Here is a 13,576-nt window from a genome sequence, read left to right as displayed (position 1 = left end):
CTTTCTTAATTCTGTATGCTTTGTGTTTTGATTATTATATGGCGAGGGGATTTTTTTTTTTGATCCAGCCTATTCAGTGTTCTGTATGCTTCTTGAACCTTCATAGGTACGTCTTTCTTCATGTTAGGAAAGTTTTCTTCTATAATTTTATTAAATATATTTTCTGGACCGTTGAGCTGCACTTCTTCTCCTTCTTCTACTCCAATTATTCTTAGGTTTAGTCTTTTTATTGTGTCCCATATTTCCTGAATGTTTTGTGATGAGAGTCTGTTGGTTTTGCTGTTTTCTTTGATCAGTGTGTTTATTTTCTCTATGGTATCTTCAGTGTCTGATATTCTTTCTTTTATCTCTTGTATTCTGTTGGCAGTACTTGTCTCTGTAGTTCCTGTTCTTTTACTCAGATTTTCCATCTCCAACCTTCCCTCGGTTTGTGTTTTTTTCATTCCTTCCATTTCATTCTTCAAGTCTTGAACCGCTTCCCTTACCTGTTTTATTGCTTTTTCTTGTTTCTCTTGGTTTTCTTGGGTATCTTTGAGTGATTTATTCATTTCCTCTACCTTTTTGTTTGTAATCTCTAATTGTATGGCAGTTTTTCACCTCCTGTTTAAGGTCTTCTATTATTTTCATATAATTTACTTTGGAGTCGATTTCTTCTAATTCTTCTGGAGTAGGGTGTACAATTCTTCTTATTTCGGGATCCCTTGAGTCTGGTGAAGTCATGTTGCCTTTCAGGTTGTTGGAGGAAGTCTTGCATTGGTGCCTTCCCATCTCCTCCTTCAAATGTAGCCAGGAGAGGCCTGGTGTCTTGGTCCAGTCTTTGCTGTGACTGAGTCTCTGGGTGTATCTCTTCAGTGTAGAAGCAGGGACCGTCCCATTGAGCTGGAACTCCTCAGCACCCAAACATGGACTACCGTCCAGATGGAGCTCCTTAGGACTGCTCTGGGTGGGTTGTGGATGCAAACTTAATGTCTCTCCTGGTGCCCGGATTGGATCTCCTTGCTGCTTGGGTGGCTCGTAAACAAAGGGTCTACCTTGCTTGCTGCAGGCAGGCTATTGGAACAAAGGAGCTACCACCCTCCCATTTGCCATCCCGATTTGGATTCGGTCCCACTGCCCGAACAGGCTTAGCTGGGAGATGTTATGTGGTCAAAGAGGGGAGGGAGTCAGACGGAGGGGGGGAGGGTTGTGGATGCAAGCTGGGTGGGATAGGAAGAGAGAGGAGGTATCAGGCAGTATAGCCCCTGAGGATGACCAGGAAGTGTAGGAGGGATGAGGAACATCTGAGTTCTCTGTCCCGGGCTTCTGCCACGGTCAGAAACTCACTCACCCCAATGATGTCTCTCCTGGTGCCTGGACCGGATCTCCTTGCTGCTTGGGTGGCTTGTAAACAAAGAGCCTACCTTGCTTGCTGCAGGCAGGCTATTCTATTTTCTGCTCTTTTATAGAAAGTCAGTTGCCCCAAAAGCACAGAAATAAAAGCAAAAGTAGACAAATGAGATTGCATTGAAGTAAAAAGCTTCTGTGGGATTTAAACAGAATTCTCAAAAGAGGAAGTTCAAATGCCTCCGAAATAATTAAAAGATTTATACAACATCCTTACTCATCAGTGGAATGCAAATCAAAACTACTTTGAGATGTCATCTTACACCTTTTAGAATGACTAAGATAATAAAACAAGTGACAGATCATGCTGATGAGGTTGTGGAATAAGGAGAACACTCATCCATTGCTGGTGGGAGTGAAAACTTGTACAGCCATTATGGAAATCAGTTTATTGATTTCTCATGAAGATGGGAATGAATCTACTTCAAGACCCAGCTATACCACTTTTGGGCATATTCCCAAAGGCCTCTTCATCCTACCGAAGGACACTTTCTCAACCATGTTCATTACTGCTCTATTCACACTTTCCAAAATTGGAAACAGCCTAGATTGTCTCTCAGCAGATTAATGGATAAAAAAAAATGTGATAATTTGCAAAATGGAATATTGCTCAGATATTAAATAAATTATTCAGCTATTAAATGACATCATGAAGTTCACAGGTAAATAGATGAAACTAGAAAAATCACAGTGAGTAGGGCATGTAAGATCCAGAAAGACAAATACGGTATATATTTGTTTTTATATAGGTATCAGCTGTTAGAGTCATTAGTAACCAATCTACAACCTGTAGAACTAAAGAGATTAGGTAAAGTGGTAGGAATTGGGGGTAAGGGATGTAGAATAGATCTTGTTAGAAAATGAAAATAAAATAGACAGTTGTAGATGTATCAAGGGTCCTGGATGGGAAGTTTAAGAGAGAAGAGGAACAGAGAGGTGGATAAAGGATACAATACTGGGAGAAATAGCTGAAATTATGGGTCATTCAAGGAGTAGTATGGTAACCTAATACAGTGGAATCATCCTAAATTATATATTTATATGAAGTCAATATAAATGACATCATCAAATAATGGAGGATACATTACCCCAAATGACCATCTTTCAATTTTCAATGAAAATTCCTGTACTAGGATTGTGTTGCATCTAATTGAGTTGTTGGCCAAACCAGTCTTATAAGAAGACATTAACAACCCAGGATTTTGCCAAGATTATAAATATAGTTTGCTGTCCAAAAACTGATGGCAAGCACACATTGCTGAAGACAACACCTACAGAACCTATTGAATAGGAAGAAGTCCAACTGATGCCTACATAGAGTCTTCACCCCACTACGTGCTAGCATCATTGGTATAGGAAGGTACTCTGTAGGCTACCACAAGAGAAATGGAAACACCAAGCAAACCACAGACCTTTTCGTCTACAATGGAGTCCTGCCTGCAAAATATGCTAAAGCAATGGTAACACAAAGCCTGTAGGAGTACTGAACCAGAATCTGATTTGACTTAAGACCACAAAATGGAATCCATGTCCAAAGATAGTTAGGTGACCCAGAACTTGAGAGTAAATTGTCCAGGAACCAAGGTTGAAACCAAATGCTACTGTTTTATTAAGACGCACTAAAATGACTTCTAATGACATTCTACTATACTCATAGATCATCACCTTGCTCAGCCTTCATCCAAGAGTCTTCCTCCTGCAGCAGATGGGAATACAGATAATGTCATTATCAGACAATGTGCAGAGTGAGAGACCTTTAAATACTAAAACATAAATGGGAAGACTCCATCAAATACCTCTCCTTAGGGCTCAGGGAACCCCACAGAAGTGGAGGTGAAAAGGGTGTAAAAGACAGAAGGGGTGGAGGACACCAAGAAATCAAGGCCCTAGAAATCAATATCATTGAAGTTCATATGAACTCATAGAGACTCAATCAGCATGCCTAGGGTTGGAACACATCTGCACCAGGTCCTTTGTGTATATATGATAGTTTTCAATTTAGTATTTTTATGGGGGTCCTTTGTGAATGATTCTTATGCCTCTTTTTAGGCTCTTTTCCTTCTGTTGGTTTGTCTTTTTCAGCTCTAATGTATAAATTTTTGCTTTATCTTATTATAACATGTCTTATTTTATTAGTATCACTTGGAAACCTGTATGCTTTATAATGAGAAACAAAAAGGGAGTGGGTCCAGATAGAAGGTCAAGTTGGGAGGAACTTGGAGGAGAAGAGACAGGGGAACCACAGTCATATATTATGTGAGAAAAAAAATCTATTTTCAATAAAAGGAAAAAAACTTACTCTTGTGCAGAAGACCTTAGATAACATGCTAAAAATAGAGGTAAATGATGTAGGAAATATAATGTAATCAGGAAAAACATGTAAGAAGTACTGGTGACTTGTGTAAATATGGTGGTCAAGGAAAAAAATCACTTGGATGTTGACACGAGAAGAAATAAATTAAAGAAGTCAGATTACAAACAATGTATTATTGTTGGAAGGAATGCCAGGTGGAAAAGATGGCAGGTGAACAAACCCAGAGATAGGCATAGGCTTCAGATGTTTGAGAAACATCTCAAAGTTCTTTCTTTGTAAGAAAGATAGCATGGATAAGGCAGAGAGAGCGGAGGGAATTGTAGGATAATGAAAAGTGCCGAGTGTAATACAACACGAAGAGTACTTTTTACATATACCTCACCCTGACTCATAGAGAATGCTTCCACTTATTGGACACAAGTTCCCTTTTACTTAGTAGATATTCTTTCAACTGCTCTCCATGATCATTTTTTAAAATTCTTTCAGCTCAAAGTCTGATGGCTATCTTCTAGTGGAGGTTCACTACTCTCACTTGTCTCTTGAATAGAAAGCTGCTGACTGACTCTATAGCACATTCCATAACACTGATGATATCTAGTTTGTGTGTTAGAATCTTCATATCTGTGACAAAATATTGAACATATATTTTGAAACTTGAAGAGAAGAAAGGATTTATTTGGCACACAAAAGCTTTGGCTCATCATGGTAAGGACTATGAGCTTAGCAGAACACAGCAGCTTGAATCATGCAGCCAAAAAGCACACAAAGAGAATTCCTAGATTAATTGAATTTCTCATTCTCCCACTTTTCTTGCCCTTGTGCCCCCAGCCTAGAATAGTACTGCTTTTGTTCATGATGGGTCACATGTACCTTTAGTTAATTCTACCTGGAAACACCTTCAGAGATCTACTCAAAGATGTGTAGGAGGAAGCTGGATAAATAACAAAAGAGATGTCTTGTTGGAAAACATTTCAGAAGTTAGGGAGAAACTGGTGCCAGAGAAACTCCCAGAAATAAGGATGACCCTGGTTAAGAGTTAGTGGATATAGTACCTGAACTAATTATCTGCTGTAATCAGATTGGTGATTATCCTAATTATTGTCAGAGAGCCTTTATGCAGTAGCTGATGGAAGTAGATGCAGAGATTCATAGCTAAGCACTGGGCCTAGTGCTGGGAGTCCCCTTGAAGAAAAGAATTATATGAGACAAATCAAGGTCATGATAAGGGAACCTACAGAGAACATTGACCTGAGCTCATGGGAGCACATTGACTCTGGACCAACAGTTAGGACCAATTTGCATGGAACCGACCTAGGCCCTCTGCATGCATATAATAATTGTGTAGATTGGTGTGTTTGTAAGACTCCTGTCAGGGAGTTCTGGACCTCTCCCTGGTGCTTAGCTGGCTTTTGTGAACCTGTTCCCCATAGTGGATTACCTTTCCCAACTTCGATGCAGGGGGAGGAGCTCAGTCCTAACTCAACTTGATGTGCCATATTTTGTTCAAGCCCATGAGGGCTTGCCCCTTTCTGAATGAAAAAGTAGGAGGGCAGAATAGTAAAGGAGCAAATGTGAGTCAATGGAGGAAATGGGATTAGAGGAGGGAGCAGAAACTACAGTCAGTATGTATAATAATGAAAAAATTAAATTAAATTAAATTAAATTAAAAAAAAGGAAAATGGTCCCCAAACAAGTGACATTATTAGGAAATGAGGGTTTGTTGGAGTAGGTGTGGCCATGCTGGAGGATGTGTGTCACTGTAGGGATGGACTTTGAGGTCTCCTATGCTCAAGCTACTCTACCAGTGAGACAGTCTACTTCCTGTTTTCCCGCATATCAACAGTATCAGAAGTTTCATCCATTATCATCATGGCAGGAAGCATAGCAGCACTCAGGCAGGCATGGAGTTGGAAAATTCTACATGGACTGAGAATTCTACATTTTGGTGTGCAGGCAGAAGAAGTGACTGTATCTTTAGGCCTAACTTGAGCAAAAGAAACTTGAAAGTCTGCCTTCATAATAACACACTTCTTCCAATAAGGCCACACCTACACTTTCAATGTCAAACCTCTTAATAGTGCCATTCTCTAGGAGCCATGTGTCTTTGGGGACAATTCCTATTCAAACCACAACAGGGGATGTCATCTGTTTTGACAGCAATATTTTAAGATGAGGGAATATTCTATCCTTCTTGAATTATAAAGATAAATAATAAAATGATGTCCCTGCAGAGAGATCAGAAAATCTTTTTCTTCTTTTCTTTTCTTTCCTTTTCTTTTCTTTTCTTTTCTTTTCTTTATTTCTCTTTATTTTTCTTTCCTTCTTATTTTCTTTTTTTTTTTTTTTTTTGATTTTTAAAGACAGGTTTTCTCTGTCACTTTGGAGTCTGTCCTGGAACTCACTCTGTAGACGAGGCTGGCCTCAAACTCACAGAGATCCAGAGATCCACCTACGTCTATCTCTCAAGTGCTGGGATTAAAGGTGCATGCCACCACTGTCTGGCCACCTTTTATTTTAAACCTTGTTCAGGACTCATTTCATCTACTGTTTGCTGTTGTTCTTCATAGTTTAATTTTGGAAGTGTTGTGTCTCTTTGCTCCTCAGTTTTGTCTTAACAAGAAGTTGTCCTGTCCAGCTTCCCAAAATGTGTTTTGACTTATCGGCACCTTGGCAAATTTCTTTATCAGGAGAAAATAGAGTGCTAAGGTAGGGCCATGTTTTCCAATAAATGATCAATGATTTTTAAATGAAAACCTGTTGCTATTGTGCCCACTAACTCTGAATGTGCATTGTCTGAGTTTGAGACTGGACCTGGTAGACTGTAGCCATGAAGTGTTTATGTCTCACTTATGGATTTATTTTTTTAATCGGGAATGTTTTTTATAACAATATCGTGGGAGGCAGGTAGATACATTCTCTGAAACTGCTGTAAAATGTGACACATGGTATAGTATAGCAGAAGGATATAGAGACAATTAAGCTGACCTCTGAGGAGCGAATCAGAATTCTCCAGCGGCTGCTTTAAATAGGAGAAGGAACCGTTGCTGGTGGCAGTTGCCATGAAGCCTCTAGAGTCCTCACTACAACGGAGAGTAAGTCTTGAAGAATGAATGACTGCTTCTGTTGAGGACATTGAAAATCCGAGGATTTAACGGATACTCACTCATAGGTAAATTACAGTAGTCTCTTTAAATAAGTTAAACTGGAGTTAAATGGCCAGGGCATAGGGATTAATCTATGATCTTCCTGAACGAACAGTGAGTTGTTTTGAATCGATCGCGAGTGGCATGTGTTTCTTTCGAGGTGGCGGTTTCTGGAGAGATAGTGTTTTCTCCTGAGGTGGTGCTAGCTTCAATTATGTGACTAGGTATTTCCTACTCTTTCTTTAATGTTCTCCATACATCCTTCCTCCTCCTCTTCAAAGATTTATAGTTCTGAGAAGGACTTGGGATGTTTCCACAGCTTTGGTATGAGGATTTGGAATTTTTCTTCAACCCGGGATAATGCACTGAGATGTCTTTTATATGCAAGTCCTTTAAAACTGTATGATTGGGGGAGGGGGAGGGAAATGGGAGGCGGTGGCGGGGAAGAGACAGAAATCTTTAATAAATAAATAAATTTAAAAAAAAAGCTGTAAGGACTGGACTGAGTAGATGTGTGTTTTTCTTTCTACAATATTTATTTTAACTTGGTTTTCATGTCCGAAGAGCAAATAAATGGTCATGTACCTATGTATCATAACTGTTATAGATGAGTGTGATTTCATTTAGTATAATGAGCTCTGAAACTTTGTAAATGCATTGGAACTTTGTCAGACACTGTTGCTATGTAATGGCTCACTGACCTTTATGATCCTTGATTCTGTATCCATAGTGATGGCATTACAGTTGTGTATCTCAGAACATGACCCATTATTATCCTTTAGATTATAAAATGATTTTAAGCACACAAGAAAATGTTCACCCAACTTTGCCTAGCATAATTAGGAAGCTAAAAATTTAACAGAAAGAAAATCAACATTGCTGAAGTGATAAGTTAATTGCATATTTCATTTGAATTTGATGATTTATTCAAATAATATTGTCATTGTTATCCAAGATTCCATTCAAGACACCTCAGTGAATTAAGTCATCATTTTTCCAAAGTCAATTCTAGTAGGACAATTCTTCAATCTTCACTGGACTTTGAAAACACAACGTATTTGAAGATTCTTTTTTTTTTTTTTTTTTTTGGTTTTTCGAGACAGGGTTTCTCTGTAGCTTTGGTGCCTGTCCTGGAACTCGCAGAGATCCGCCTGCCTCTGCCTCCNTATGCAAATTCAATATAATTGAAGATTCTTGGTAAGGGATAGTTTCCAAATTCCTTTCAATTTGGGTATTTCTCACAAAATTTCTGTGTAGTACATGCAATATTGTAGTGTTTTTACAACACATATGCACATATATCTATATTTCATTACATCTAATCAATATATGTAAGAAAAGTTAAATGTGAACTGATAGGGTGGAGTAAAGGAATTATAAAAGAATGAAGATGGGTAGAGAACAAAAGATTATAATCAAGTCAATTTAAGTAAGGAACCATTATCTATCTATCTATCTATCTATCTATCTATCTATCATCTGTCTGTTTATATGATATTACATATATGTGTGAATAGGTATTAAGTATATTACTGAATATGAGAAAACACATGTTATATTTGTCTTGATGACATTCTCAACATCATTTTGTAGCTCTACCTTTTCCACACATTAACCTCAACATTTGTTATTTCTTCTCTTAATTTTCCCCTCCCTAATTGGAGAAGCTATGATTTCAGTATGTTTTTAATGAACATTTATCTAACAGATAAGTTTAGCATATTGAATCCATGTATTGGCCATTTGTATTCCTGTGAGAACTGCCCAGTGCATTTTCTACTTTTATTTGGTGATTCCTGCACTTGATGAGTAGATTTCGAGTTCTTTATAGAGTGTACATATTAAACATGTCAGATGTATAGTGGGAAAGCATTGGTGTCATTCTGATGTCTGCCTCGTCACAGTTACTTATTTCTTTTGCTTTGCAGAAGCTTGTTTATTTCATGCAATCTCACTCATGAATTCTTGTTATTTTCTGAGCTTTTTTCACTGTCTGTTTTCAGAAAGGTTGTGGTATAGTTATATCTTCAAATGTTTTCCTCATGTTTTGTTACAGAGATTTGAATGTGTCCCACCATATATTAGGATCTTTGATCTATTTTGAATTAGTTTTGGAGGTGTGAGGGACAGGAATGAATGACCATCCATTTAGGTTTAGGTAACCAATTTTACCAGATCCATTTGTTGAAGCAGTTTTCCTCAATGTTTGGATCTTTTGGGTTCTTTAGAAATACGTAAGTGGTTGTGGCTGTACAGTTTTATTTCTCCTTTCATCCATATCATTTGAAATTGGTGTGTTTTCACATGTCATAAAGGTGACTAAATTTGGCAAGTCATGTATAGTGATATTTTGCTGATGATCTAACAAATAAAGCTTGGCTGAAGATCAAAGTGCAATGCTAGCCACAGTAATCAGTCATACAGGCCAGGAAGTAGTGGCACACACCTTTAATCCCCGCACCCACACTAGTTAGCCTTAGAGGCCAGGCAGTGGCAGCAAACACCACTAATACCAACACTAGAGAAGAATATAAGGCAGGATGAGACAGGAACTCACTCTCTTTTCAGTTTGATTATTTCATACAGTTAAGAGCTCTACAGTGGTTGGCTTCTCTCGGATGTTCAGATAAGCTTTATTTGGTAGATCAAACTAAATATAACTATAGTCAGAGGCTATAATGTCATTTTTCTTCTTTAATCCCGGTTAATTTGATGTCTTAGCATTTTCTGTTTCCAAGACAATGATGATACTTTCACTTTTGTATAGATTTACCATTTCTTTTGTGATGGCTTATACACTATTGACATCAAATATCAGGAGTTGGAATCTAGGTGACCAAAAGTGACTTCTGCCCACCTAGTCCTAATTTCTATTCACATATACATATTTATCTGCTCATAAATATGTAAAGGGGTTTGTTATGTGTTTATTCATATTCAAATATACCTTAATACACTCAAAAAACAATTTCTTCTGCCTATAATTAGAGCTATCTAGAAGTGGCTATTTTACCATTTATTTATTCTACAAATAGTTATCTATAGTGCCAACATTTGCTGCAAAGAAGACTCTGTGCATATCTATCAAGTTTTCTAAATGTTTCTCACCCTCATGCAGGTTCATTAAGATGGACAACAAGAAACCAAACATACTCCTGGATCTTGCTATACAACAACTCCTAAGTAATGAGTCTGCAGCCATTCATGCTCTTGAGGTGATCCCAAGGGAGCTTTTTGTTCCACTCCTCTCTGCTGCATTTAAGGGTGTGCATAAGAATATAGTGAAGGCAATGGTGACAGTTTGGCCCTTTGCCTGTCTCCATATTGGCACACTAACTGTGCAGGGACCCCATCGTGAACTCCTGACAACCATGGTGAAATGTCTTCAGTTTATACCTGTCCAGGACTCAGGTTCTAGGTAAGACTATATAATAGAAACATGTTAAGACACAGGAGGTTACACCACAGCCTGTTACTCTTTCAAAGGTAATACGTGCACATAGTGATAAAGAATGTGGGACTGTTAGTCCAATACCTGAGGTCACTTTGAAAACAAGTGTCTTACAATATTGGATATGGAATGTATGTGACTGAGCACACTGTTGACAGATTTGTATTGCAGTGTTATTATTTCATAGACAAAAGACATGAGTGCTAAGACTGCTGAGGATTGGTGGCAAAAAAGAGAAAAATAATGTGTGCTGTTCAGTGATAATTTTTTCTGTTGTTCACTGTTGTCTCCTCAATAAATGGGCAAAAGAAGACACTGACAGCAATGATAAAGACTCAACCCTGTTTTGTCTCCACATTAGAAAATTAAGCATACAAGAAATACAGGGAACTGAAAGACATGATTGATGGTCTACAGGTGTTACTGCCAAGAACTCAGCTTTTCAATAGTAATGTGTATAATACGTATATTGTAAGAGAGCAAAACATTATCCTGGAACCTGTTGCAAGAGAGGACCAGATAATCTCCCAACGTTAGCTAATAATGAATACAGAAAATTAATGTAAGGGGGTTGGTACATCAGTTGAGGTTATCTTAAAAACTCTGATGTCTTACAGAGGGCTTTAATTTTGTAGTAGAGGTGAGTAATGCTACTGTTGACATATATATATATATATATATATGATTCATAGATGAATTCCAAGACATTATAAGAATTAATTAATTATAGAAAACAGTAAAGGATATGATATTTGCATAACAAAGTCTTGCTGCTAGCCAATGTATGGAATGACAGAAAGAAAAACAAAGATAATTTTGTCACTCCATGTTGTCATTGATGTTACTTGGTTATATTAATGTTTCTATCTCATAGTCGTCTGTGTTCTCTTTTCAATACAGGAGCCCTAAACTGAGGATCCTAGATTTAAGGGAGAATTCTGGCTGCAAGATCGTCTGCCCAGAGATCGGTACTAAGTCACCTGCATGCATGTTCTCCTGTGCTCACTCAGAGCACTCAATCTTGAAGATGAGGGCCCAGCATAGTATTGCAAGTTCAGAACATGAGGTTCAGGCCCATAATCAGGATATGGAAATAATAGTAAACATTTCTCTCAGAAGCGGTAATATCTTAAGAGAACGTGGATATTTGGCTCTGCTTCTAAATAAAGTGGAACAGAGTTCAGGTTCTTTGCACCTGTGCTGCCGAGATTTGGAAATCGAGAAATTGGGTGTTTATAATAGAAACAACCTGAACCGTTTAGATTTCAAATGCCTTGATCACCTGTCAGTATTTAAGGGTACTCTGAGTGAGGTTACCTGCCTTCTTGCTCAGGTGGTGCACCTGAGAAGACTTTGTCTGTCTAAAGTCACTTGTAGCTCTTTAAATGGGAAAGTCTTCCAGAATTTTGTCTCACAGCTTAGGTTTATGGAACATCTTAATGAACTCAACATTGATTCTTTCGACCTCAGAGATCATCTTGAAGCTGTCCTCAGGTAAGGGTACAGGGTAGATACAGGGTTTCCAATAGTAGCCTGCTTTTAAGATTAGAGAGATAATTCTTAGATAGTCTTAAGCTTCCCATAACCCTTTCTCCTTCTGCCTCAGTATGGGCAATGCTGGGAGTTTTAAAACAGCCACGGAATGGTATCTTTCTGTAATTGAATAGAAAAGTGGGGTTACAAAAAGCGTAGTCAGGGGAGCATGTGTAGGCACTGTGCTCATTCCAGAAACATGAATGTCAAAAGAAAAACGCAGCCCTCCTCTGGCCATTGAGACATAAAGAAGGGGAATTGAAAGACTTTATGTTCTGGCACAGGTGCACATATTCATACACTCGTATATGGTAATGTCACATCATGAGGAAAATCTCCAAGGTTCAGACCATGATTAGAGTGGCTGTCTGAAGAAGGACACTTAAAAGGACACACTAGCTCAGAAATGAGTGCAATAGAGAGTTATTTACTTAGAGGTAGACTCACAGATCAAAATCCTCCGCTGGGACAGGAAACAGCAATGGAATCCCAAAGCCTGAAAAGAGGGCGGATGCTTGCTTTACTTGGTATAAATAGTCTTAAGAGGCCACCCACAAGTGGGTGGGTAACTTAAAGGCTACTTGCAGTAGGAATTCCTACAACAGCTGGCATTTATGGACTGGACAAAGGGAGCTTCCAGTTGGCTACTCCTTCTGTCCCCTCTTCTGAGCAAGTGAACTAGCTCCCCATTTGGTTACATTGTAATTCCTAAGTAGAGAGTATTTTCACTAAGTTTTTCACTCAACTTTATAATATGTTATACATATTACCAAGATTAAAACATTATTTTCCAGGGTGGTAAAGTGTCTCTCACAGACCCACAAGTACTTTAAGTGTGTGAAAGCTCATGTCATTTGCTAATGATGTGCAGAACAGTTTGTTCTAGATTCACAGATATAGTTCCCCTCTTCTAGTCCTCATTTTTCAGAAATCATTTTCTGTTTTCTCCCTGCAGAGACCTACCAACCAATTTGGAATTCTTACATCTAACATTCTGTGAACTTTCTTACAATGATTTCAAGTTTCTTGCTGAGTGCCCTCAAGCCAACCATTTAAAGCTATTGAATATCAGCTACAACCCAATGTACTGGGAAGATTGTGAGCCCTTTTGTAACCTCTTGCAGTGTGTCTCTGGAACCTTGCAGCATCTGGAATTTAATCACTGCCTTTTAACTGATTCTGTATTTTCTGGACTTATCCCAGCACTAAGTCAGTGTTCCCAACTCCGAGTGCTCAACTTTTTCTCTAATCCTGTTAGTATGTCCATGCTCATGAGACTCCTTGAGCACTTAACACCCTTGATGGAGCTTAAACACGTGATTTATCCTATCCCTGTGCATTGCTATGGGCGATGGCAAATCCAGGACAGTTTAGATAGGGAGAAACTGGCTAATGTGCAGGCGCAATTGAAACAAATGTTACAAGAGGCAGGGAGGAACGACATGACTTGGATTACTTATCCTGGATAAATTTATGATCCAACACAGTTTCACCTGAATACATATCCTTTAATTATTAAATGTTTCTTTAAAAAATTATGATCCAACACAACTTCATCTTGATATGCTCCCTTTATATACTAAATGTTTTTCTCTTGATTCCATAGACTGAATATATAAGGTTTTAGGGCAGAGAACCCTGATTGCTTTTTGGGCTGACGAGGGAAGGGGACTTGATTGGGGGAGGGGGAGGGAAAGGGGAGGCGGTGGTGGGGAAGAGACAGAAATCTTTAATAAATAAATTAATTAATTA

At 38.4% G+C, this 13,576-nt stretch overlaps 1 protein-coding gene across 1 annotated transcript; it reads left to right on the top strand.

Annotated features, from left to right (window-relative positions):
• The first annotated feature begins 9,968 nt into the window (after positions 1-9,968).
• On the top strand, positions 9,969-13,293 carry LOC126491283 (melanoma antigen preferentially expressed in tumors-like). The gene is made up of 3 exons (XM_050126851.1): positions 9,969-10,258; positions 11,192-11,785; positions 12,780-13,293. Exons 1-3 carry the CDS (start codon positions 9,969-9,971, stop codon positions 13,291-13,293), a joined length of 1,398 nt encoding a protein of 465 aa, XP_049982808.1.
• The last annotated feature ends 283 nt before the right edge of the window (positions 13,294-13,576 follow it).

This window comes from Alexandromys fortis, unplaced genomic scaffold (assembly GCF_014885135.2).
Source record: "Alexandromys fortis isolate MF-2015 unplaced genomic scaffold, M_Fortis_MF-2015_v1.1 scaffold_180, whole genome shotgun sequence".
Lineage (NCBI taxonomy): Eukaryota > Metazoa > Chordata > Mammalia > Rodentia > Cricetidae > Alexandromys > Alexandromys fortis.
The sequence above is the reverse complement of the archived record's forward strand: the minus strand, read 5'-3'. Positions and strand labels throughout refer to the sequence as shown.